Below are 25,947 nucleotides of genomic sequence, written 5' to 3' on the forward strand. Positions count from 1 at the left end.
GGACCATGGAGTCCCTTTTGGAAACTAAGCCCCTGGCTCAAGTACATATTCTGTGTGGTCAGGCAAAGAGGTAGGTTTGCCTAGTAGTCAAAACCAGGGCCTTCCAAGTCAAGAGACCTGGGTTTATTTATTTTTTTATTTTTTAAGATTTTATTTATTTATTAGAGAGGGGAAGGGAGGGAGAAAGAGAGGGAAAGAAACATTGATTCATAAGAGAAACATGGATCAGTTGCCTCTCACATGCCCCCAACCAGGAACCTGGCCCACAACCCAGGCATGCGCCCTGACTGGGAATCAAACCGGTGACCTTTCAATTCATAGGCCAGTACTCAACCCACTGAGCCACATCAGCCAGAGCTCAAGTGACCTGGGTTTAAAACTCAGTTCTGCCATTTATTTCTGGTGTCCTCTATGGGAAAATTCTCTCCTCTTTGTCTGAGTTTCCTCATTTATAAAATAGAGATACTCCTGGTGCTTCCCTCAGGAGCTTAAATAAAACATTACACCTAAAACATTTAGAAGAGTACCGGACAGAGCTATCTAAGCATGAGCTAGTATTCTGAACCCTTGAGGGAAGGTAACAGGAAAGAAGGTGTTTGGGAACATTGAGGTCATGGTCTCAAGGACTGAGCATAGACTGGGATCTACCTGTAATTCTCAGAGATGCTTTTGATTTGAAATTCCAGGGGGAGGGGTAGGAGCTCTGACGTATTTACCATTATGCCCCCAACATCTAGTCCATACAGACAGAGTATGGCCACGGCAGACAGTTTTTGAATGAATTCATAAATTGTTGCATCAGTTACCTCCCAGAAGAGCTGGGAAGTGAAAGAACAGAAGGATCTGCAGAAATGTAATGAGAGAGCTGGTTCTCTCCACCCACGCCTGGTCCTAAAGAGAGTTGCGGTCAGGGACACAGAGCTAGGATTTGTTAAAGGAAATAGTCCTAGAGTCCAAGGGTGAGGAGTGCCCCAAGATTGTGTTGACTGTCACATTATACCCAGGTGAGCACTCCTAGCTGTACCTAGCTGAGAATTTCTGGGTTTTTGGAGACCAGTGCTTTCTCTGAATTCATCCTGCTCATCATCACCTCTTCTTCATGCCTAAATAGGGGGTTAAATCTGGGTTCCCATTGTTTTCTAATGCCTAATACAGTTAGGGTTCAATACAACTTTGCAGAATGAATAAGTGCCCCAAAAGACTTCCCATAACTTCTCCGTCTGGTGACTATTCATCATTCAGAACCCAACTCAAATGTCCTCTTTTCTCAGAAGCCTTCCCAGCCACCCCAACTTAATGCCTTATCTCTGTTGTTCATGACCCACACTGGCTGTAGGTGAATAACATCACTGCACCCTCAGGATCCACTACAATCTGAGACACATAGTAGGTGCTCAATCAATGTTTGGAAATGAACCCATTAAAACTCCCTTAGTAGAGCAACCAATTTCTCCAGTTATTCCTCTTGTTGACACAGAAGAGACTAAGGCCATCACTTGTGTACCCATCAGACACCAGAGGGACGACGAACACTGAGGAGGTCCTCCTTCCAGTCCTGTCCTCTGGCTTCCTCCCTCGGCCCTGGCTGGCAGGAGAACCGAAGGCTCGCAGCCCACCCTGGTTCTGCCCTCCTACTCGCCTCCTACCTCCATCTCTGATGCATGCAGAACAGCAGCCCACTGGGCTTCCACACACCAGGCTGGAAGGGGGCTCTGTAGACATGGAGGGCACTCAGGACTTTGGTGGGGTTTCTTTGCCCTTTATATATGAAGAATAGCTCACTCAGAAAGTGAGTCGAGCTCTGGGGGACAACCAGGTGATGAGAGCGCGGTGACCTCCTCAACCACCCACCTCCCAACCCCGACCCTTGGAGGCCCTCGCAAGGGGGGGGGGTACTGCGCCCCCCCCCACCGCCCCTTATCTTGGCTTCTCTAGCCTTCAAGCCTACCTCCTAGATGGGTGAGCCCCCCGGAGCTGTATTGTCGCCGCAGACACTCTCTGCCGCAGCCTCTGGCTTCTGTCTTGCGGAGGTGGGGTGCGGGGTGTTGGGGGTCGCAACCTCCAGCCGCGGGGAGGGGCGTGCACCACTCTCCTAGGAGCCCAAACAGAATCAGTCTCCACCTCCCCAGGCGCGGCGTGTTTACAAAGTCCTCGCTGAGCCGGGGATCGCGAGTTTAAAGCTGGGCAGGAAGTGGGGAAGAGGGGGCGGGGGACACAAAGGGGACTGAATGCTCCGCTCAGTCTGCAGACGTCGTCCCCGTGCCCTAGGTGAGGGGGTGGAGGTCCACCCCCGCGTGTTCGGGCAGGTGCGGCGCCGCTCTCCAGACTACTGCCTTCAGGGCATTCGCCACTCATCCACGCGCTACCCAGGGAATAAACAACAGTAGGCGATGTTTCTCGACCTCTTAATGTACGTCTAGCACTGTGATTGACCCTTCGTATTAGCTTTTTTTCCCCCCCTTATCAATCCCACCCCAATTTCACAAAAGAGGAAACTGAGGGACTGTGAGGTTAGGTCATATATGCTGATAGTCCCACCGCTAGCGAGTGTTAGAATTCAATCCCATAGTCCGAGTCCTGCCAGGGATCTGCAAAAGGAGAAGAGTAAGGCGCGGGGCGAGCAAGTGAACAGAAAACCCATAGGCACCGCAGGCCCTGGGAATGAAGCAAGCAAGGGATAGAACCTCCCGTGGTCGGCGCCTTCTAACTGGCCCCGCAAATATTTGCAGATTGAGGGCAGCAGGGTGCAATAGAAGACCTTGACTGGGTTAGGTTCTAGTTGCAGGTGGCCCGTTCATGAGCTGTAGAGTCACAACACAAGATAAGATTTCCCAAAATTTCCCGCTCAGGAGAATCATCTGAAGAGGTAACAATAAATATTCTCAGGCCACTGGGACAGACAGTGAGTCACTGGCATTGGGCGGGACCCAGCCAGGTGTTGCTAAGAGTCAAGTTTGGGGCGTTCCAGGGGGTGTGCTCTTTATGAGAAATGATTTCAGGTTGAAAGAGGTGTGAAACAGAGGGTACATTTTCCGAGCCAATTTCGAGTCTCACTGGAGCGCAGTCAGCCAGTCCCTCAGTGGAGGTCACGTGAACCAAGTCTTCAGTAGGAGCTCGCACTACACCGGGTTTAGGAAAATCCATAGTGGCACCACCCCCTCTCCCGGCCGGGCGACTACAAATCCCATCCTGCCCTGCGCTCACGCACATGACGTCAGAGCAAGATGGCCGACACGATGGCCACTGCCGGAGCCGGCAGCTCCGGAACGGTAAGTGGGGAGGCGCGGGCTCGAAACTGAGAAGGTCTGGGCATTCTGTGACATTCCCTAAGCCTGGGCAACAAGTTTATACCCAGATATCCAGTCCTACCATGAGCTACGAATAGAGGAAGGTCCTTCAGGCCGTACATAGCCCCCCCTCTTTGGGACTTGGCGGCGGCCCTCTGAGTTGGTGAGCCTGCGTGCTGATTGGCTCGTTCCGGGTTGGAAACCAGGAACATTTCCTGATTGGTTTGAAGAGACCGCTTTCGCCTTCTTATTGGCTAGCCAAAGTTGGGAGGGATTCCTGTTTCAAAATATTTAGCTTTCCTACTTCTCTGTGCTGTTATACTTTGCGCTCCTCTCCTCAGCGTCAGGTGTTGTTTTAATTTTCCTTGTTAGTGAAATGGTGTGAAGATGGGGAGGAACAAGAGAGATCTTTTTTTTCCTTCTGAGAGAGAGACAAAAATTCAATCCCATCATGTGTGTTTCTTCGGCTGTATATCCTGATAACCTGCTAAAATAGAAAAGTATGAAAGAGACACTCGTGTTATTAGAATTCTAAGTTTTAGGGGAGGAGAAAGGCTGTCTCCGTATTTAGAGCCCCTTGGGTACTCACTTATTACTTATTTGGTTAAGATCTATAAGTCTAAACATCAGGGGCTATCACATATTATGCACTGATAAATAAGTATTTAGCAAAACAACATTCGCTTGCCATTGACGATGTGTGAACTATGTGATTGCATCCTTGTCCAGTGGGTGAAAATCTTCTCTCTTTCTGGGCTGCTGATTCACAGAGACCAGGAGGTAAACAGTCCACTAATCCTGCTGATAACTACTATCTGGCCCGGAGGCGAACCCTGCAAGTAGTTGTGAGCTCCTTGCTGACAGAGGCAGGATTTGAGAGTGCTGAGAAAGCATCTGTGGAAACATTGACAGAGATGCTACAGAGCTGTAAGTACCAGGAAACAATAGGCCTTTTTTAAGCCAGCCAAACATCTGTGCTGTGTCCTGCATTGTGATAGTGTTAGAGCAGATTTAGGAAAAAGAAGAACATAGTAAAGTGATTTACAGGCTTTCAAATCAGATAGACCTGAATGTAAGTCATTGCTGTGTCACTTAATAGCTTGGGCAAGTTGCTAGATGTTCTGATTCTTAATTTCCTCATTTGCGAAATGGAATAATAATTTGCTCCTCATGCAATTGTGAGTATGAGTGAGATGTATATGTCAGTCATTCAGTGCTGGGGACATTGTATGCTCTTGATGACTTGTTGGTGCTGTTGTTGTTGCTGTTTGTGTTCTATACCCAAAGAACTTACATTTTGGTTGGACATTTAAGATTAATTCCTATGAAATAGATGCCACCACATGATGTAATCAAATGGTGTATTATGTACAAAGGTACAAAGAGTAAGGGTCAATAAGTTTTATAGAATGATAAAAAACAAACAAACACTTTTTAAAGGAAATGACTTGAGGTTTAGGACTCTGAAATGGTCTTGTAATGGCTTTTCTACATAGACAATGTATTTCCCTGTTTGGGCCCTATTTAGGAGTAGGAGAGAATGGGGGGTGGGAGCATTAAGGTGTTTTGGGGGGATCAACACCTATGAATGGAAATGATGGAAAGGTTTAGGCAGAGGAAGTTGAACTGCAATGCAGGGCAAACAAAATCTGACCACCTCAGTGGCGGTCACTAGGGTGATAATTGCCCATCAGGTACCCTACACTAGAGAAGAGGCCCTGCCTTTATACTTTGGTCTTGATCAGTCACTAGATGTGGGCTGCCCCAGGAAGGGCAAGATCTGGGGTGAGGTGGCTCTCTGAAGTTTGGAACTTTTTCATACCAAATGTTTTCCTAAAACAGTGATCTCAGACTTTTTGGTTTTAGAACCCCTGTGGACATTTAAATATTGAGGACCCTGTGGAGCTCTGTCTACATAGGATGGAGATACATAAATATATCCACATTAGAAAGTAAAACAGAAAATTTTAAAACATAAGAATGAACAAGCCAAGCATGAGGTCCATTACCCATCAGAATCATGATGTCATCATAGGTCATATAGCCTCTGGGAAACAACATGAGAGATTGAGTGAAAAAGTCAAAGAATGTCTTAATTTTATTATGAAAACAGTTTTGGTCTGTGGACTTTGGAAAGGTTTTCAGGGTCACCCAGGGCTTCCCAGACCACACTTTGAGAACTTTTGTCCTAAAGGAATGGAGTAATAGTTCCCATTAGATTTTCCCCGCAGTAAACAGATACTGCCCACTGTGTTCATGTGTGGAGACTACTATTAGCGACTTGCTCAGGGTAACATGGTGAGTCGGTGATAGGTTTTCAATTAGACACCCTTCCCTGTCAAGAACTACTTGCTTTTATCTTCTGAACGATTAGGCCTCTAGAACAGGGGTTACATACCTTTTCGGATACCTTTTATATCTGATGAATTCTGTGGATCCATCCCCAGAAAAGGGCTTTAGTGTGTGTGTGTAAAACTGAGCACAATTTCAGTTTTCATGGAACGTCTCAACTACTTCTGAGGCCTATTTGTGGAGTCCAGCCTCATACGTTCTCGTTTCCCCTGAAGGACTTTAGCATGACTCTTTTTATTTAAAAAATTTTTAAATATATTTATTGTAGAGAGAAGGGAAGTGAAGGAGAAAGAGAAGGAAACATGGATGTGCATCTATTGTTGCTTCTTGCCCGCCACTCCCACCCCGCCCCCGCATTTGGAGACCTGGCCCACAACCGGTGACGAACCCACAGAGCCACACCAGTTAGGGCTAGCAGGACTTTTTTTTTTTTTTAAGGTTTATTTTATTCTTATTCGAGAGAGAGAGAGAGAGGAAGAAAGAGAGAGAGAGACATCAATTGGTTGCTTCCCATGATTGGGGATTAAACCCAGGCATGTGCCCTGACCAGGAATCAAACCTCCAACCCTTCGGTTACAGGACTATGCTCTGACTAACTGAGTCACTCCAGCCAGGGCAGAGCTAGCATGGCTCTTAAACAGATGTTCAGCTTTAGGCAGACAATGCAAATAATAAGACCCCCCCCCTTTTTTTTTTTTTGAGTGGCAAGATAATTATAACATAAAATTTACCATTTTAACCATTTTTGAGGATACAATTCGGTGGCATTAAATATATTCACAATGTTGCACAAACATCAACACTATCCATTTCCAGAATTTTTTCATTATTCCAAACAGAAATTCTATAACCATAAACGATGACTCCCTAATTCCCTCTCCCCGAGTCCCTGGTAACCTCTAATCTACTTTTTGTCTCCATGAATTTTATTTTTCTGTTATGTAAGTACAATCTTAAAACATTTGACTTTTTGTGTCTGGCTTATTTCACTTAGCATAATGTTTTCAAGGTTCATGTTGTAGCATATCTCAGTACTTTATTACTTTCTTATGGCCAAATAATATTCTGTTTTATGGATAAGAGGTCTGTCTGGAAGGTATCCAGCCATATAATATGAAAAATAGAGACATTTATTGAAGAAGATACAAAATACAAGAAACATTGTACATAGGACAATGATGCCTCAGACCTCTTCAAAGTAGGCACCTGGGGACCTCACACACTTCTCCCAGTTGCCATCAGCTACGCCATGGTATTTTTCTGAATCTCATTGAAGGTCTGAAATCTCTTCCCTTTCAAAGGTGATTTTAGTTTGGGGAAAAGGCAGAAGTCATAGGGCACCAAATCTGGGCTGTAGCGGGGCTGAGTCACCTGAGTGATTTGTTGTTTTGCCAAAAAACTCTGCAGGAGGTGTGATACATTAGTGATCATGTTGTCGTGAAGAACCTGCTGGTCACCAGTTGCCCATAGCTGCAGCCTTCTGAACCATCCGAATAGTTTCTGCAGAGGAATATTCAGGCTTAAAGCAAAATTTGATGCAGATTTGTCACTCACTCAGTCATTTTGAATGTGAGGCCACACAGTACACATGCTCACTCAGTGGCATCTACTACCTCCACTGACTAGTACAGTGAAGTCGTCATTGTTCACACATGCCCATTCCAGTCCACTATCCTTGGCTGCCAGGTTACATTGATGTTGCACAAACTGTTCTTGTTATATTAATAATGGCTGGATTTTTTCTGGACAGACCTTGTAGATCACATTTTGTTCATCCATTCATATCTTTTGATGGGCACGGGGTTGTTTACACTCTCAGGCTATTGTGAGTAATGCTGCTATGAACATTGGTGTACAAGTATCTCTGAGTTCCTGCTTTCAATTTGTTTGGATATATGCGTAGGAGTTGAATTGCTGGCTGATATGGTAATTCTATGCTTAATTTTTTGGGAACTGAGAATAAGACACTATGCCTTTGATCCTTTCCCAGACATTTCAGAAATTGGGAGGAGTGCCAAGTCTTACTGTGAGCATACAGCTAGGACCCAGCCCACACTGTCAGATATCGTGGTCACACTTGTTGAGATGGGTGAGTACACAAATTTCCAGTTCTTCAGTGCAGCTGAGTTAAAGTTACAGGAGAGAGAGAAGTCCCCAGGAGTCAGCCACAGCTACTGAGTGATTTTGAATTCCCACGTGGCTCTTCTGGTCTGCTTTTAGCTTGAGAGGGTTATCAGTAGAGGGTTCCTCTGACCTATTTAAAAGACCTCCTAACTCCCTGTTGGGGGATTCTGCTGGAGCTGCTTCTCAGTGGCAGCAAAACCCTTGATTTGGGAGTTTAAGCTATTTCAACACAATATTACTCTCCCTTCCATGTTCAATATCCAGTGTTCTGGGCAGTGACTTCTGGTTTCTTATCTTTTAGGTTTTAATGTGGACACTCTTCCTGCTTATGCAAAACGGTCTCAGAGGATGGTCATCACTGCCCGTAAGTGACTTTGAACTGAGGTTCTCAGTAATGCTCAGTATGCATGTGGAATGAATAGGGCAGGGATCAGTTTATTTAGCTACTTCCTTATTGCAGGCTCCCTTCCATTCTTTGGGGCTGCCTATAATGTAACTTTTGTTTGGGCTGATAGGACTGGGATGTGAAATTCAATCACCGGAAAGGAAAACCATCTCTGAGATGTCGCTATGGTTCTTGTACTTTAGCCCCAGAAAGGCAGTTGATACTGCTTAAAAAATGCTAAAGCTCTTGTTCTTCCTTAGGTCAAGGGTCAGTAAACTATGATCTGTAGGCCTAATGTGGCCCACTACCTGTTTTTGTAAATAAAGCTTTATTGGAACACAGCCCTGTTTACCTGTCTTTGCTTGCACTGTGCTGTAATGGCAGCATTGAGCAGTGGTGACAGACTGTATGGCTTGCAAAACCAAAATATTCACCCTCTGTCTCTACACAAAACGTTTGATGACCTGTGCCTTAGATAGAAACTGAGTGCTATAAACTGAGTGGGATTAACAAGTGTGGCCTTACAGAATCTGGGGAGAATTCACTAGATTTTTTTGTCATCACTTTTTTCAAGCTGGCATCTTTTGAAGAGCTTCCCTCTCAAGTAGCAGTGGAAGGTGCCATTTTCTGTCCCTGCTGTTGGCATTAGGCCACGCTTACTTACCCTGGCGTATCATGTCTTTGTTTTCTGGGTTCCATGAAAGGCGAGTTAGCAGCCCATCTAACTCCTTAGTTCCTCAGCATCCTCAGCATCTTCAGCATCCTCAGCATCCTCAGTATGCTCAGTATGCTCTTTTGTGAAGTAGACGTTGTCACAGTCACCCACTCACCTAACTAAGAGGCATGCAGGCAGATTGTTGTAGATGGGAATGTCACCCAAGGTCACTCAGCAGGGGGTGACCTCCTTAAAGGCCTTTTAAAATAGAAATACAACACAATACCTGTTGTTCAGAAAATTGAGAAAAGCAGGGTTTGGGCGGAGGAGTAATGGGTTGTGACTCTGTTGCAGCTCCAGTGACCAATCAGCCAGTGACCCCCAAGGCTCTCACTGCAGGGCAGAACCGACCCCACCCACCACACATCCCCAGCCATTTTCCTGAGTTCCCCGACCCCCACACGTACATCAAAACTCCGGTGAGTGACAAGGACATAATGGGGATTGTTACTAATGCAAAGCTGTGAATTCCTACTGATTGTTGGACCAAAAGTTTGTTGATAAAGGGTGGGCTCAGAACTCAGAATGTCTTTTCTTACTGTACGCAATTTGGCAAAGGAGAATTATGTTCTCTAGTTGGTTGACAAGAAGTATAGCTAAAGGAAATTGAAGTCTGTGCAGTTTTGCCTGTCCCACCAAAACACAAAAGGACCTAGTCACATTAAGAGACTGGAAGGATATTCCACAAAATGTTCATAGTAATCTCGGTGGGCATAGGTAAGTGGTGTTGTTTTGTATGTGCTTTTCCAAATTTTCCACAGAACAAGAGTTATTTTTGAAATCAGGGAGAAAAGATTGTTTAAAACATACTTGGTAGTGACATGAAATGAAACTTATTGTAACTCCGAGTTCTGGGTCTGAATGAGGGCAAATTGAGTTGTCTTCCATGGTTCAGCTGTGCTCTCATTGGCCAGGTCGAGTTTCACCCTCTCATGGTAGAAGTGCAGTGTGCAGAGGAGTCCCCAAGGCTCTTCCTCTTTCCCTGCCTGCACACCATGTACCAGTGCAAATATGGCACCTTGTGGGCAATCAGACAAGTCCTGCAGGACATTTCTGCACACCCCAGGGTACCGGATGAAGGAGTAGATAGTGACCCACCATGCAGTGCAGTTATTGCCCTTGACCAGTAGTCTGTATTAGTGTCCTAGAGCTGCTGTAATAAAGTGCCACAAACAAGGTGCCTTAGAACAACAGAAATTTATTGTCTAACAATTTTGGAGGGTACCTGTCCAGAATCAAGGTGTTGCCAGGGCTATGCCTCTTCTGAAACCCGTAGGAGTAGCCTTCCTTGCCCTCCTAGCTTCTGGGGGTATGTAGGCACTCTGTGGGCATTCCTTGGCTTATAGATGCATCACTCCAGTCCTCTGTCTTTACATGGCATTCTGTCTGGGTCTCTGTCTTCACATGGCCATTTTCTTTTTTTCTTTTTGACAAAAATAGACCTCTATTTTACCTTTTGTGGAACTAATCCTAAGATACATAATTATGTTATAAAGAAACACTGAAAGCATAAACTGATTCTTGATATTCCATTAAGATAGTTAGGTTAGAGCCTTGACAAAGCTTTTAATTTTTTTTCTTTTTGCCTTTATTTTTTTTTTTATTGTTGTTGTTTCACAGTTGCCCAATTGCTCTTCCCTGCTCTGTCCCCACCTGCTCCCAGAGTCAATCCCCACCCTGTTGTCCATGTCCATGGGTCATTTATACATGTTCCTTGACTAGAACCTTCCCCTTCTTTCCCCTGTTATCCCTCTCTCCTCACCCCTCTGGTCACTACCAGTTTGTTCCTTATTTCCATGTCACATGGCCATTTTCTTACAAGGGTATCACTCGTATTGGAACAAGGTCCCACCCTCCTCTTGTATGACCTCTCCCTAACTAATCACTTCCACAATGACCCTGTTTCCAAATGAGATCGTATTCTAAGACACTGGGGGGTTAGGACTTCAACATACTTTTTTGAGGTACATAATTCAAATGAGATTGGACACATCCAGGGAGGTATGGCCATACACTTAGGGACATAATTCAACCTATAACAATCTCTAACTTTTATAGTGTTTCTGACAGTAAAATATCAAGTACATACTCCAATAAACATTCATGCTTATTTACATGAATATTATAATGGAATACTTTACTAAAATAATTAAAAGATAACCTGACCATTATTAAAGGTTCAGGAGACCTATTTGCTCCTTTATAGTGGCAGCCATGTGATGGCCTCTGCCTTTGCTTTTTAGTTTTTGAAATCTTGGTGGAATAAAAGTTAGAGGTCTGATTCTAAAATCAATTTATTTTAATGCTTTAACAGCTTTCACAGTTGAAAAGGTACATTACAAAGATATGTAGCATTATTGGTTCCCCTTAAGAAATCACAAAATTAATTTTTTCATTCTCATTTACCAATTATTTGAAGAATTTTATTTTAAATTTTCTATTCAATTTTTAACTTCTGAATCTCAAAGTTTTCTTAAAAATGATGGTAAGGTCTTGCATTTTTAATGTCTGTGACAAGTATGTTCAAAATCCACTCATTTAGGGACAGTTTTAAACATGTCAGAAAATCCTGTTTCTGTGTTTAAGTGTGCATATGGGAACTGTACGTGTGTGACACTGTCGAATTAACATCGACAACAGTGGAAATGTTTCAAGTGCCCTCTTTAAAAGTCCTATCTCCAGTCCTGACCAGGTGGCTCAGTTGGTTGGAGTGTCATCCCATACACCAAAAGGTTGTGGATTCAATCCTGGGTCAGGGCACATACCTAGGCTGTGGGTTCGATCCGTAGTTAGGACATGTACGGGAGGCAACTGATCAATGTTTCTCTCTCTCTTTCTCTTCCCCTGCCGCCTCCCTCCCTCCCTCTGTAAAATCAATAAACATATCCTTGGGTGAGGATTTAAGAAAAAAATCCTATCTCCATATCAGAAAGAGTAGTTAGTTACTTTTTTGGTCGTTGTTACAACATCACCTAGACCATTACAATTTAAAATGTTCTGGCTAGCATCTTGTTCTGATTAGATATCAGTCATTTTTCACTCAGAATTAGGAGCAGGAGGAGTGTGAGGACTTCCATTTTCTTGCACTTGCAGCTACATTAGCGTCATCAGTCTCTTTCTTTGAGGGAATTTTTGGGACAACATGCCTATTTTGTGAAGGTTGGTTTAAGAAAACAAGATGCACCCTGACTGGTGTGGCTCAGTGGGTTCAGCACCAGCCTGCGAACCAAAAGGTCATGGGTTTGATTCCCAGTCAGGGCACATGCCTGGGTTGTGGGCCAGGTCCCCAGCTGGGGGCGTGGGAGAGGCAACCGATTGATGTATCTCTTGCACATTGATGTTTCTCTCCCTCTCTTTCTGCTTCCCTTCCCCTCTCTCTAAAAAATAAAATCTTTAAAAAAATAAAATAAAAAATAAGAAAGGAAACAATAGGGTCCAATGTGTAAGGAGCCAATTGTGTACTACAAGGTGTCACATCACGCTGATGGAACCAGCGGTTCCTCTCAGGCTCCGTGGGGGGATTCCCACTCTTCCTTCAGGATGCCTCTCTTACACCTGAGACCACCTGTCATGGGAGCCAATTGAAAGCCTGGGGTCAATGTATAATAAATATTTGTACATCTCTTAAATTTTCAGTTGAAAAATAAATACGAATGATGGTTCTATCAATTTTTCTTCCCTTCCATCGCCCTTTGGAGATCACTGCTCTAAATGATGGTAGTGGGTCATTTAAAGGTGGAAGTGCATAGAAACAGCAAGGCAGGTTCCCGAGGAGAGCACAATGACCCGTTGGTGTTTCTCTAGTGTCTTTGTTGTTCTTTTTAGACATACCGTGAGCCTGTGTCCGACTACCAGGTCCTGCGGGAGAAGGCTGCATCCCAGAGACGTGACGTGGAGCGGGCACTCACCCGTTTCATGGCCAAGACAGGCGAGACCCAGAGTCTCTTCAAAGATGACGTCAGCACGTTTCCATGTGAGAGTCTGTTCCCTCTGTGGACACTTCCTTGTCATTTGAGATAATCACAGCATCTTCCCTTACTCTCAGCATGGTAGGAAGAAATAAATAAGCTTTGTTCTTGTCTTGGGTGCATCTCGTTCTTCAGATTTCTGGCTCCTTATCCTAGGTCTTAAGGGCCTTGTCCCTAACTGATGACTCGGAACGGTAGTGGCCTCTGTTGGGATGGCCAGTTGAGGTACATTGAGTTTAGGTTACCTCAAAGGTGACTGACCCCTGGGCGTCAGAGAGACTCATGCAGTGAAAGTGGCAGCCCTGGTGGGAGAAGGACAGTGTCATTAGGGGGCAGGGCAGTTATAGAACACCTGCCAGACTTTGCCCTTCGCCATGTGCTTGCACAGGTACTTTCTCATTCAGGTTGTTCTCTCGGCGCTGCCATTTTGCCGTGTGACCCAGTCACCTCATCCCCATAGGCCTCAGGTTTTCCAAAGGTGAACGAGGGAGATTGGTTAGAGTGATTCATTCAGTCAGCAAGTGTTCACTGTGTGCCTGGCTCTGGAATAACAGCAGCTAAGTTATTAAGTGCCAGATGCTGTACTAGTCATTTCCCCTAAATCATCTCATTAAATCCTCCCCGGAGCCTGTGAGTCAGGAGCTGTTATTACCATCGTTTGTAGGAAGCCAAAACTTGTAAAGAAGAGAAAGGAAGTAACTTGCCCAAGGTCACACAGCTAGTAGCTTTCAAACCTAGACTGACTCCAGATAATCACATTCTGCCAAACAGAGAGACTTTCTTGTATTTATTTATTTATTTTAGCAACAATTTCTACTTCTTATCCTCACTGCTTTTGGAAAAATGAGAATGCTCATTTACCTGAAGTGCCCTCGAGCTCAGTGGATACACTTAGATGCAGAGAGTTTTCAAGTCCAGTGTTTGGACTTGATCCTTCAGGCTGATGGAATCAATATATCTGCTCTAGAAATGAGGCTGAGAGGGGTTAACTGGCCTTGGTTATAAGATCACTAAGCTGATGCTTTGCTAGGATTCAGCCCCACTTCTGTCTGATTTTAGTCGTCCTTGGGAAACGTGGGCTCTGAAGTTACATTGCTCAAGTTCAAATCCCACTCTGCCACTTTCTCTGTGCTGGAGGAAGTCACTTACCTCTCTGTGTCTCAGGATCCTCATCTATAAAATGGGGCTGATAATGGTAGTTGACTGTCGTAGTGGAGGTGAGGATCAAAGACAGTACATGTGAACCCTGTAGCATACTGCCTGGCCCATGTACGTGCTCAGAGCGTGTCAGCCATTATTATCCTTTGGTGCTGCTCACTGATCTGTTGTAAGGTCCTAGGCCGGCTGCAAGGACTCCATGACAATGGAATTATGTCTGTCTTCCAATCCCGCAGTGATTGCTGCCAGACCTTTCTCCATCCCCTACCTGACAGCTCTTCTTCCATCCGAACTGGAGATGCAGCAAATGGAAGAGACGGATTCCTCGGAGCAGGATGAGCAGACTGACACAGAGAACCTCCCTCTTCATATCAGCACGGTGGGTCCTGCCTTTTGCCTGCTTCAGAGGAACCCCCAAACTAGCCTACATGCCCTCAGCCTGTCACCCTGGGAATTGGACATGACCTACCCCAGGTCTCTGCCTTTATGTCAGGGACTTGCACGATGGGCTCATGATGATCCAAGTGTGATATGATCCATAGCTTGAGAGGCAAGTTCATGTCTTGGGGATTCATTCATTCAGTCAATAAATACTGACAGCCCTGCCCAAGCCTGGCACAGTTCCAGGTGCTAGGGAATTAGTAGGTGACAAAACTGACAAAATTTCCTGCCCTCATGGAGCTCAGGTATGAAATAATAAATTAGGAGATGGGAAGTACCCATGGGCATGGGAGAATGTGGTATTAGAGTGATTGAGACAGTGACATATGAGTGAAGACCTAACAGAACAAAGCTTACACGTGCCTGGGAGTAGAGCATTCCTCACAGAGGAAACACGTGCAAAGGCCCTGAGGTGGGAACTGTTGTGTTGAAGAACAGCAAGGCCATCAGGGTGGCCAGAGTGGCATGAACAAGGGGGAGAGTAGTAGGGGATGAGGTCAGAGAGCTCATGGGGGAGTCAGATCTTAAATGCTCTGTTAAACACATGGGCTTTTTCTCAGTCAGATGGGGGCTGTGGAAAATGCTGAGCAGAGGAGGGCCGGGAGTTGATGTGGGCTTGTCAACAGCATCAGTCAGGTTGCTGGGTTGAGAGTAGACTAGAAGGTAAGGGTAGAAGCAGAGAAACCAGTTAGAAGGCTCTTGCAGTGAACTGAGAGATGGTGTTAAAAACAAAGATAATGACACATGGCCAGATAAATTATTGGTCAAATTCTAGATTTCCAGTGTAGAGCCAATGGATGGAGTGGATTCGTGAGCTATAAAAGGAGAGACTCAAAGATAAATGCAAAGATTTTTGCTTGAACAGCAGGAAACATGCAGTTGCCTTCAACCATGGTAGGAAAGACTGTAGGGTGGGGGGAAGCCAGGAGTTAGGTTTCCACGAGGTAAGTTTGAGATGCTTATTAGACATCCAGGTGGTGATATCAGGTAGAGAAATGAACATAAGAGTTGGAGTTTGAGGAGCTGTGAGGGCTATAGATACCAACTTGGGAGTCAAAAGCGTGTAAACTGTGTTTAAAACCATGAGACTAAATGATCTCTTAGGGAACGGATGAACATCAAAAAGAGAAGAGGTGCAAGGACAGAGCCCTGGGGCTCTCCACCGTTCAGGTGAGGAGATGGCAAAGGCACCGCCAGATGCGTGGGAGAACCCGGAGGCTGCGGTGTCCTGGCGGCCAAGGGAAGAAAGTGTTTCAGGGAGAAAAGAGTGACTGTGTCAGAAGCTTTCGTTAGCTGCAGTAATATGAGGACTGAGACTGTCCGTTCCATTTGGTGCTGTGAACGTAGTTTGTGACGCGACAAGAGCCGGTTCAGTAAGGATGAGAGCAGGCGCCTACAGTGAAGCCAGAGGATGGGAGACGAGGTTGGCGTCGGTGAGTGTAGACGTCACTGTCCGTCACAGTGGCCACACGTGGCTGTTTAAATTGAAATTCACTTAAATTAAATAAAACTAAAAATTTAGTTTCTTAGTTACACTAGCCACATTTTACCAGCCATGTATAGGTAGTGGCTGCCACACGGGGCAGTGCAGACAGGAACGTTTTTGTTGTTGCAGAAAGTTCCATTGCACAGCACTTATGTGGGCAGTTGTTTTCAAGGAATTTTGCAATAAGGGGAAGGAGAGAAATGAAATTGTAACTAAAGGGAAAATTAAGGAGTTAAGAGGGGTGGTTTTTGTTTTATAAGATAAAAGGGAAACAGATGTTTGTATGCTGATGGTGATGATCTGATAGAGAGGGAAAATTGTTGCAGGAGAGGGGACCATTTTGGAATGATGCCCTCTGGTTGGTAACAGGGCATGGGATCTAGTGCCTAAACGGAGGGGTTAACCTTGTTCTGGACATTTCATCCCCAGGATAGGAGATAGAGACAAAGGTGGGTGAGGAGACATGCCCACGAGAACTTGGGGGTGTTCTTCCCTGGTTATCAGTGTGTTGTACTTGGCAAGAGACAGAAGAGCCCTCTCTTGTTCCTGCATCTTGGGAGAAAATAAAGGAGGTCACAGAACCACTGAAAGCTCTGATGCCTTTTTTTTTTTTTTCTACTTGCTCAGTCATTTTATTTTATTTTTTTCACCTCGACTTATTTATTTATTTATTTTTAATTTTATTTTTATTGCTTTTCTGTTACAATTGCCCCACTTTTCCCCTCATTGCTACCCCCCCACCCAGCCCACCCAGCTCTGATGCCTTTAGGTCTCAGAGAACGCGTGAAGTCAGGTTACCTTGTTCATCCATTCTTAAGATTGGCCTTGGCTGTTAAGCAAAGGGTGCCTTAGTGGCTAAAGACAGACTGAATGTTCCTGTGTTCTCTAAGGTGTGATGCACACATGGCAGCCAGCAGCTGCCACTGGGGTGAAGGGTGCTGGTGCTGGGTCTGTTACTGCTTGAACACACAAGTCTTTAATGTTGGATGATTGCTTTCAGAATTAGGGCTGGGAGCCCATCGCTTTATATAAAGCAGAGGGACTTGTTATTCTTCACTTCTGTTTGGGAGTCAGTTAATTTGGTCTGAGATAGGGTGACTGAGTGATGGATTAAGATGAGGTTCACCTTATGAGAAGGAGGAATCTTCTAAGCAAATATCACTGTCCCTTTGTAAATACAAAATAGTTACAGGGCTTGCAGACATATTATGTAACAGGTCAGGTAATGACATAGGGGAGGACATGGCAGTGAGTGAATCAAGGCTGAAAGAATGCCAGGAGCTGCCTGCACTCTCCTGGGTACCTGACCCCTGGAGTAAGACTGGCCTGGCTTCAGATCCAGACCAAGCTGCTTTCCAGATGCATGACTGTGGTTGCATTACCCAACATCTGAGCCCATTTCCTCACTAGAACCAGCAGGAATAGGAACATGTGTCTCAAGGGGAAGCAGGAGCCTGAGCTAGAATGAGCTCATATATCAGGTGCCCGGCACTTGGCAGCCTGTGGCCCCCGTTGCTCCCTGCCCTGCTGTTTTGAGCTGCATAACTACATGCTGTCCTGTAAAAAAATAAGTGAAAAGACTTTGAGAAGAGGATTCTAGCAACAAATTCATATACAATTGATTAGACATGTTATTTTGTTGGACTGACAAGTGTAATCGTATGTTTAAAATTTATAAAAACAAGTATGGTGACAGCTCTTCCTTTCACCCTTGTTCCCCGTTACCCACTCTCCCGCCCACAAAGCAGCCAGTCAGCACTTTCTCGTGTGTCCTTCTAGAGACATGGTTTTTTAAATTGTTTTAAACACAAGCAGTAGGGCACAGATGCTTTTCCCCTTGCTGTTTGCCCCCGTCGATATATCCTGGCGGTCATTCCACATCTGTATGTGAGGAGCATCTTCATCCCTACTCTCGGCCTCATCACGTTCCACTGTGTGGTCACAGGGGATGAATTTAACCAGTCCCTTGTGGACATTTAGGTTGTTTTCGATCTTTAGCATTTGCAGACACTCTTACAGTTAATTCAATAACTGGTATTTTATTCTTTTATTTGTTGACGGCAGCATGTCTCTCAAGGACTGTTGCTACGTGGTTTTTACTTAACCTGGTCTGGTTTCTCCATCTACTTGAACATAAAGGAACGATTCATTTTAAGTTAGTGTGTAATGGAATTGTTTTTCTCTTCCATTTGAACTAGCTGTCCTCTGCAGGTATCCCAGTGTCTCAACTTTTGCTCTTTTATGGACATTGTACCAGTCATTTATTAATTAGTACCTGGTGATATGTGCCAGATGCTATGCCGGGTGCTTGGGACACAATAATGAACAGAATGAAGAAAACACCTGCCTTTTAGGAGCCTGTGTGTTGGCAGTGGGGGAATGACAGTAAATGGAGTGTATTAATAAATTATCGTGTAGTATATTAAAGATTAAAGAGCTATTGGGGGCAGAGAGAGAAGACCCATGGTGAAGGGTGGAGGTCTCAGTTTTAAATAGGGTGCTTGGGGTAGACATCGCTGAGAAGGTGACATTTGAGCAGAGACTTGGAGGAGGTGACGGACGGAGCCAGGTGGATATCTGCAGAAGGGTGTTCTAGAAAGGGAGCAGCCTGCGCAAAGGCCCTGAGGAACAGCACGAGGGGAGCGTGGGTGTGGCTGAGGAAGACGGAGGGGATGGGGTCATCTCAGGTGGGACCTTGTAAGCAGTTTTAAGAACTGACTTTCAACTGGGTGAACCAGGAGCTGTGGGAAGGTGTGGAGCGGAGGAGGGACATATCTGAGCGAACTTCCTCCAGGATCACTGACTGCTGTGAGGGAAGGGACTGTCGCCGGGCGGGCAGAGGAGGGGCTGTGGAGGGAGTAAGTTAGGAGGCAGGAGACAGTGGTGGGTCCTACCTACCAGGGTGGTCACATGGGGACATTGGAAATGGCCAGAGTCTGCCTGTATTTTGAGGGAGAGGCCAAGAGGTTCTCTAACAGATTGGATGTGGGACATCAGAGAAAGAAAAGAAAGATGGCTGGAGTTGCTGGCTGGAACAACCGGAAGGGTAGAGCTGCCATCACTGGTGGCCAGGAGGACCGCGGGGAGAGCTGTGAGGCACAGGGGAGGTCAGGAGCTCCATTTTAGGCACGTTCAGTTTGAGAGGCCTACTTGACACTTAAGTGGAGATGTTGAGTGGCTATGGCCGTGTGAGCCTGGAGTTGGGGAGAGGGGGAGGCAGGGAGAGGGCCGTGTGGGTGGAAGTCCTCGGGGTGGAAATGGCACTGGCGCTGTGAGGCTGGATGCAGTCACCTGGGGCGGGCGCCTTTCCAGACGGACCCTTCTGCTCCCACTGTTTTTATAGATCATGGTCGGTTTGGTACTTTATTCCTTTTATTTACTCTTACCCCTCAAGGCTACTTGTCCCTGAGGGAGGCAAGGAAGTGGCATTTCCAGAAGCTCTGGTTGGGAGAAGAAAAGCTGTTGTCCCGTGACTGGGACCCACGTCCTGGCCTTGTGAGACAGAGTGAACTTAATGGAGGGAGCCCCCCAGCAGAGGTCGCAAGGCTGGCTTTTCAGCACTGCTGTGTCACCTCCATCCTTGTTTCAGGAAACACTTCAGGCATAGTCAAAGTGAACTTCCAGTAACTCTAAAGACAGGGCATTGACCACAGAGGAATGATAAGAAGCGGGTAGGTCGCAGACGGGGGTTCTTGATGGTGTTCCTGTGCTGGTGCAGCGCTCTGCTTTGCCTTGGTGGGAGCTCTCAGGGCTCGAGAAGTCCCTGGCCTCTTCTGCAATCCGATCATTGGTACCGTGTCGCAAGGACCAGATATTTGAGAAAATGGGGCAGGGGTCGTCTCTTATGCTTTACACGAGCTTTGGTTCAGGAGAGGCCCCCTGCATTTCATTTGTTCTGACCCTGTGTCTGTAAAGCATGGAGGCTCGCTTCTCTTTCTTCATTTCCCCACAAGTTAGGCTTCCTTCTCAAGCACCTGCATTTTGGCCCCTGACCCTTTGCCCCTCCCAGGTCTCTACTCTTTCTTACCTATGTCCCTGCCTTGTCAAAAGCTCAGGGTTTTGTGTTCTGTGCTCCACTGGATCAGAGCTGTTGGTCTCACCGTCCTCTGATAGCCAGCTGCTGCCTGGGCTTCATTCGTCTGAGGCAGAGGTAGGCACTTTAGAAAGAAGGTGGTCCCTGAGCTTCCCCTCCCCCCATAAAAGGATGCCAGTAGTTCTTATTGTGGGCCTGATCTCTTTCCTTATGCTTTGTTTTGCTTTATTTTGGCTTTTGCCCAAAGGATGATTCTGGAGCCGAGAAGGAAAACACCTCTGTCCTGCAGCAGAACCCCTCCTTGTCAGGGAGCCGGAACGGGGACGAGAACGTCATCGATAACCCCTACCTGCGCCCTGTGAAGAAACCCAAGATCCGCAGGAAGAAGTAAGTTGGAAACTGGGGTGCAAAGAGGCTTCTCTGGCCAGCCGAGGTGGTCTTCTCTGCTCCTTGGCAGAAAATGGAGGCTCCCCAGTGGGTCTGAACCTTGGGGAAAGCTGCACGGGTGAGAGGAAGTGTTTTCCCTTTTCCTCTCCTTACTCGTCTCCCATATGTCGCTCACCTTACATAGATGTTGAGCTTCCTGCAGCCCTGGGACTAACCCTCCCAGCCCCGGAGCTGTTGCCTCCTAGGAGGAGAGCAGATGGCTCCATGGATTCCTCTTCTTTCTAGGTCTCTCTCGTGAGCCGAGAAGGAAGACTGCCTTGTACAGAGACATGGACACCACATTCCTGGGGGAGTTATAGCCACTCAAGGGAAGCAGAGAGGGCGGCCTCCCCATGGTCCAGCCAAGGCTGCTGGGGTGTGACCGGGCATGGTTTTAATAGCAAACTCTATATTAAGATTGCCTATTTTACTGGATGTTTGGGTTGAGGAAGACATGATGGTAATAAAATGAGGCTTTCTTAACCAACCAGGCTGTACTGTGGGCTGTAGGAGCAGCCGGTAACTTCATTTATTATCACAGGACCTGATTCCTTTGAAACCTGAAAGCCCAGGGAAGGCAGCAGGAAAGAAGGGGTTCTGTGCCTTCTTGACTTATAGCCAGAAAACCTGTTTGCTTGGTTTCTATTTCAGGCTGTTTGGACCCTTTTACTGACTCACAAACAATTTGTAGCACCAATTTATCATCCTAGAACCTCCTTCTTATTTCTTTCCTCACCTGGGCTCCGAGTGCCCTGTGGAGCTGACCGAAGGTGACTTTGCCTTCCCTCATCTTGGAAACAAGAGGCCCACGCATCACTCCCTGATCTGGGGCTGGCAGGAACCGGGAGGTGGGAGCAGAAACGCAATGTGGAGGAGTGTGATGTCTAATGGCGCACCAAGTTCTCAGCATTTGACAAATGCTCCCTAAGACAAGTCAATGCTCTCTCCTGAAACATTTATCATTTACTGTCCCTCCTGGAGTACATGCTTGGAAACTCCCAAGTCCCGCTCCATCCTGGGAAAAGTTTTCTCTGACAAGAGCCTCACTCAGTGATAGATTGTGCTGTGACTTGATAGAGGAATCAGCTATTTTAAGCAACAGGAAGGGGATTTGATGGGGTGTGGGGGTTGGGGAGGGATGAGATCTGGGTTGGCCTTGTATGCCGATAGCTGAGAAGCCTAGCTGGTTTGCTGGAAGGCCAAGGCCGGCACAGACAGAAAGCCATGCTCCCAACCTGATGGCAGAAGTGCGCTGAGAGGAGCCAGCAGCCAGGCCAGGGTGTTCCAGAAGCAGGTCTGAATCCATTCAACCTCTGCTTCCTGGGGAAAGATTTCATCCTTCATATACTCTACAGATCAAAAAACAAGTGTTTAAGGAAGATGCTGGGCAAGCTGATACCTTTCGGCTGGTCTCCGAAGGAAGAGATTTAACACCCAAGTCTGGAAGAAACATGCCAGTGACACCGGAAGTTAACAGGATGAACAAGGCGTTCCCTGGGTTAGCACCATAGCGCCCGTACTAAGCTTTCCTACACAGCACTCGGCTGCCACAGTCACTCCTGATCTGCCATGCTCTCTGTGAACTTGCAAACTCAAGAAACTTGGCGGCTTGACAGGAGGCTCCATGTCCCTCTGGCCTCACTGTTGTCTAGGGCACTCCATCCCATCACCAGAAGGAAAGAGCTGCTTGTCAGTAACTGAAGAGGGATCCCAGTGAGAAAAGCGGATTCCCCAGCTCTGGACCTAATGAGAGTTTTTCATGTTTGCGGTGACCTGAAACTCTTCCTGTCGAAAGCAGTGGGGTGGGCCATGCTGCCTCTGGAAGTGTGTGATTGGCTCTTCGCGATTCTTGGCCCGTTGAGTTTGACTCCAGCCCTGGGTTTGAGTCATGCCAGAGGCAGGAGGAAACCTTCCCGGCTTCTGTCTTCACAGCTCTGGGAGCAGTGATCCCTGTCAGTACTTCTGCAGTTCCACTTGCTGTTGCCATTAAGAACTCACACCTGCTGAGTGCCGTAAGCTAAGGGATTTGGAAGAGTCTCCAGTTCTGCCGCAGGGACTTTAGTGGCTGTGCTGCTGGGATTCTGTTCTGGATGAGACACTGGGAGACGGTTAGACAACTTGAAGCATTGACCGGACTATTGTTGTGTAAAAACTGTGCCTACTTCTCCATGTATATTTACACATTTCTATTTTTAATAACTTGGGGGGATTTCTTGGAGGGAAAAAGTAGTAAACAAAACCAGATTAAGAATGTGATTTGTGAGCTCATAATAAAAGGCCATGAGAAAAACTTTATAAATGGAACAGAATTTTATAAACTTTGGACTTAATTTGTATTCAGAAGTCATAGCAATGAGGAAGGCCCTAAACAGATAAGTGAGGCTTTCCCCTTTTGTTAACTACATATATCCCTCCTAACTATCTAAAATTTTATTTTGGAAATTTTCAAACCCAAAATTAGAGAGGAAAGTATATATATTTTCCCTACATAGCCTTCACCCAGCCTCAACATGTACCAACGTCTTTTCAATTCTGTCTTCTCCCACTTTTTTAAAGCACATGCAAGACCTGTGTCATTTAATCTGTAAATATGTCATTATGCATCTCTGGTAGACTTTTACGTTTTTGAAGTAATTACAGAATCACAGGGTGCTGCAAAAGAAAATGTTTAGGGAGGTCATATGGACCCCCAGTTCCATATGGGCAAGGTATAGGGGAACCAATGGGATAGCATAGTACCTGGGTGAGGACAGGGAGGGGAGGGAGCAGTTACCAGAACCTGGAGAGGCGCCTATATGAGAGTCTTCTGCCAGGAGCTAAGGCCTTGGGTCCTTGAGGGGCCAGACAGCACACAGCAACCCTGCAGGGAGGGGCCAATACAGGGATTAACACCATGACCTCACTCTCCTCCCTCCCACCTCTGGTATCCTGCCTGTTCTCTGCTGGAGGCCGTAGCATCTTATATAAATGCAACATCAAAACCAAGACATTAGCATTGGTATAATCCATAGAGCTTATTCAGATATCACCATTTCCTCTCTGTGTGTGTAGTTCTATTCAGTTTTGTCATGTGTAGATTCAGGTACCCACCACTGTAGTCGAGATACTGAGCATGTCCGTCGCCACAAGGCTCCCTCGAGTTAACCGAGAAACCAGTAACAAAATTGTCTGGGCTTTTGGAGAAGCGAGTGTTTTTCTGGAATCCTAGTCCCTTTACTTAGAGGCCTTGTGGTTCAGGATAACCAGGCTTGGTGACATTTGTATTTACAATTTACCACTTATGTGATATAGGGCAGATCACTAAACTTCCAAACCACTTTCTATAAAATGGGGTAATTGTGATACCTCATCAGGAGGATTTAATGAGAATGTCTGCAACAGTGCTTTATAAATCACAGTTATTCCAGTGCCAGACCCTTTTTATTTTCTGTGGCTCTTATTTTATTTTTCCTTTTTGTTGAGTTTGTTGGGGTGACACTGGTTTAAACAAGTATGCAGGATCCAGGCGCACACTTCCACAACACATCATCTGTACACTGCGTTGGGTGTTCGCCACCCAAGTAAAGCCCTCCGTCAGCATTTATCTCCCCTTTACTCTCCTCCGCCTCCCCCCGCACATCTCCCCACGGCAATCACTGCACCGCTTTCCATGTCCATACATTTTGTGTAATATTTTTTTTTGCTCAATCCCTCCACCCCTACACACACATCTAGCCCCTCAAGCCCTGCCCTCGATTCTGTTGTTTTTAAAATTATCTATAGAGGCTAATACTGATCGAGAACTGTTGCCAGTCACAGTTCTACATGTCTCACACTTATTAGCTCATGTAATCCTCACAATTACCTCAAAAGTAGGTGTTGTCACTGGCCCCACGTGTGTTGAGGACAGAGCTCCCCCGGCTGCTGTGTAGCCACGCTGCAGCGCGCGCCCAGGCATCTGCTCCGGGTTCATGCTGCTTACCTTCCACACTCCTGCCTCATGGCTATGTATGCGTCTGTTCCTCAAATGCATGGAGTGCTTCTGTGCCAAGGTGATCCCACCATGCACCATGCCCTCCTTGGCTTGCTGGTGCGAGAAGGAAGCCGGGTAGAAACGGAGCCACTCATGGAGAGGGATGGCGTTACCGCTCATCACTGCTCACCCATTTCTTGGTGAAGTAGATAAGAGGACAAAAATTTCTGTGAAGACGTTTGATCAGTTTATGAATAATGAATCTGTAACAGATTGTTAAGGACATTAGGATCTCCTTGTGCATAGAGTCAGGATCTTGTCAAGGAAAGTGCCACTGGCCTCTGTCACCCTTGGGAGCCCTGGCAGAGTTGAACTGGAACAACTTTTTATCTGATCTGAGGCGGTATTTCTACTGGGTTGAATGGTGGGGTCCAATATGAGTTAGGCTGTTCTAACAAAAAGTCCCCGAAATATAGTGGCTTAGGATAGCAATGTATGTTTTCTTTAATATGAACGTCTGGGTAGGTGATCCAGGTTGGCTTGGTGGCCTGACAGGGTCCTCTCCCATCTACCGTTCCTCCATCACCTTGGGTAATGCTTATGTCCGTCTTCTGGGTCCACATCCCAGCTGGGGGAAAGAGAGAGAAGGGCAGTGAATATAAAAGAGACCTGAGGACCCAGAAGACCTGTGAGCCCCATGGCCCCGCCAAGCAGCAAGGCAAGGAGATGTGGCATTTAGCTGGGAGGCTCTGGGTCTAAGTAAAAATTGGGAGTCTTGTCACCAGGGAAAGAAGGAAAGAATGGATTTTGAGGACAATTGGCAATCTTTTTCACAAATGAGGCTTAGGGCGTGTGCCTGGGAGTGCCAGGTGGGAAAGGCGCAAACCCTTCTTGAGCGCTGAAGCCACCTAACTTGTCACCTTTAGATCTCCTAGCCAGTCGCAGAGGCCAAAAGTCAGGTTCTCCTCTTGGATGAGGCCCTCAGTGAAGTCCAGCTCTGGCCTGTGACCCTGTTGGCTGCACCTTCTATAAAGATGTTCCTCTGGCTGCCATGACGTTGCCCTCCTTTCCACGTTATTCTACATCTTGACCCCCCTTTTCTTTGCTGGCTCATTCCCACCAATCTATCCAGCTGTGGATGGTCTCAAACACTCCTTTGCTAACCCAGCGACATGGCTCATCTGCTCTTCCACCTCCAGCTGTTCCCCCCATTCGGAATCCTCGGTATCCATCTGTCTGCCGCTTGCTGTCCACTGAGCTGTCTGGTTATACTTTTAATGCAGCATAGAGTGGCTTTGATCCACGCTTCCTCTGCTCCCCAGCTTCCCACTGCAGATGGAGGCTGGAAACGGTGAGGCCAATAGCCGTGGCCCTGAGTACTCATCTTGGGCGAGGACTGCAGGCTTTCCAGCCTGTCTCACCCAGCCTCTGGGCTAACCATGAGTCCTCATTCTGCGTCTGGATCCGTGGGTCACCAGATTCTGCCACCTCCCTTCCTTGCTGGTCTGGTGCTGCCTCCCTGCTCGTCCCCAGCCTGTGTCCCCTGCCAGGCCCATCTTCCTATGAGCCCCTGACTTTGTCATTTCCCTTTCTGCAGTAGGACTTGCATGTAGTTCTTCC

At 46.5% G+C, this 25,947-nt stretch overlaps 2 protein-coding genes across 3 annotated transcripts in view; one reads left to right on the forward strand and one right to left on the reverse strand.

The window, feature by feature from the left end:
• The window catches only part of CCND3 (cyclin D3), a 92,419-nt gene extending 90,262 nt beyond the window's left edge, over nt 1-2,157 (reverse strand). The window contains exon 1 of the mRNA XM_090282402.1: nt 1,949-2,157. The gene's annotated coding sequence lies outside the window, so the exon portion shown is untranslated. The remainder of the gene's footprint in view (nt 1-1,948) is intronic.
• A 1,029-nt stretch (nt 2,158-3,186) lies between these two features.
• TAF8 (TATA-box binding protein associated factor 8) lies at nt 3,187-22,715 on the forward strand. Of its 2 annotated transcripts, none has more exons than XM_090282404.1 (9): nt 3,187-3,269; nt 4,058-4,214; nt 7,630-7,728; nt 8,065-8,127; nt 9,158-9,282; nt 12,689-12,836; nt 14,226-14,368; nt 20,197-20,336; nt 20,622-22,705. In XM_090282404.1, exons 1-9 carry the CDS (start codon nt 3,225-3,227, stop codon nt 20,632-20,634), a joined length of 933 nt encoding a protein of 310 aa, XP_090138530.1. In that variant the 5' UTR covers nt 3,187-3,224; the 3' UTR covers nt 20,635-22,705. The 2 variants fall into 2 exon arrangements, with proteins under 2 accessions (XP_090138530.1, XP_090138529.1); XM_090282403.1 differs by having other exon boundaries at nt 3,194-3,269; nt 4,017-4,214; nt 20,622-22,715.
• The last annotated feature ends 3,232 nt before the right edge of the window (nt 22,716-25,947 follow it).

This window comes from Furipterus horrens, unplaced genomic scaffold (assembly GCF_987537825.1).
Source record: "Furipterus horrens unplaced genomic scaffold, mFurHor1.1.pri manual_scaffold_6, whole genome shotgun sequence".
NCBI classification, from domain to species: Eukaryota; Metazoa; Chordata; class Mammalia; order Chiroptera; family Furipteridae; genus Furipterus; species Furipterus horrens.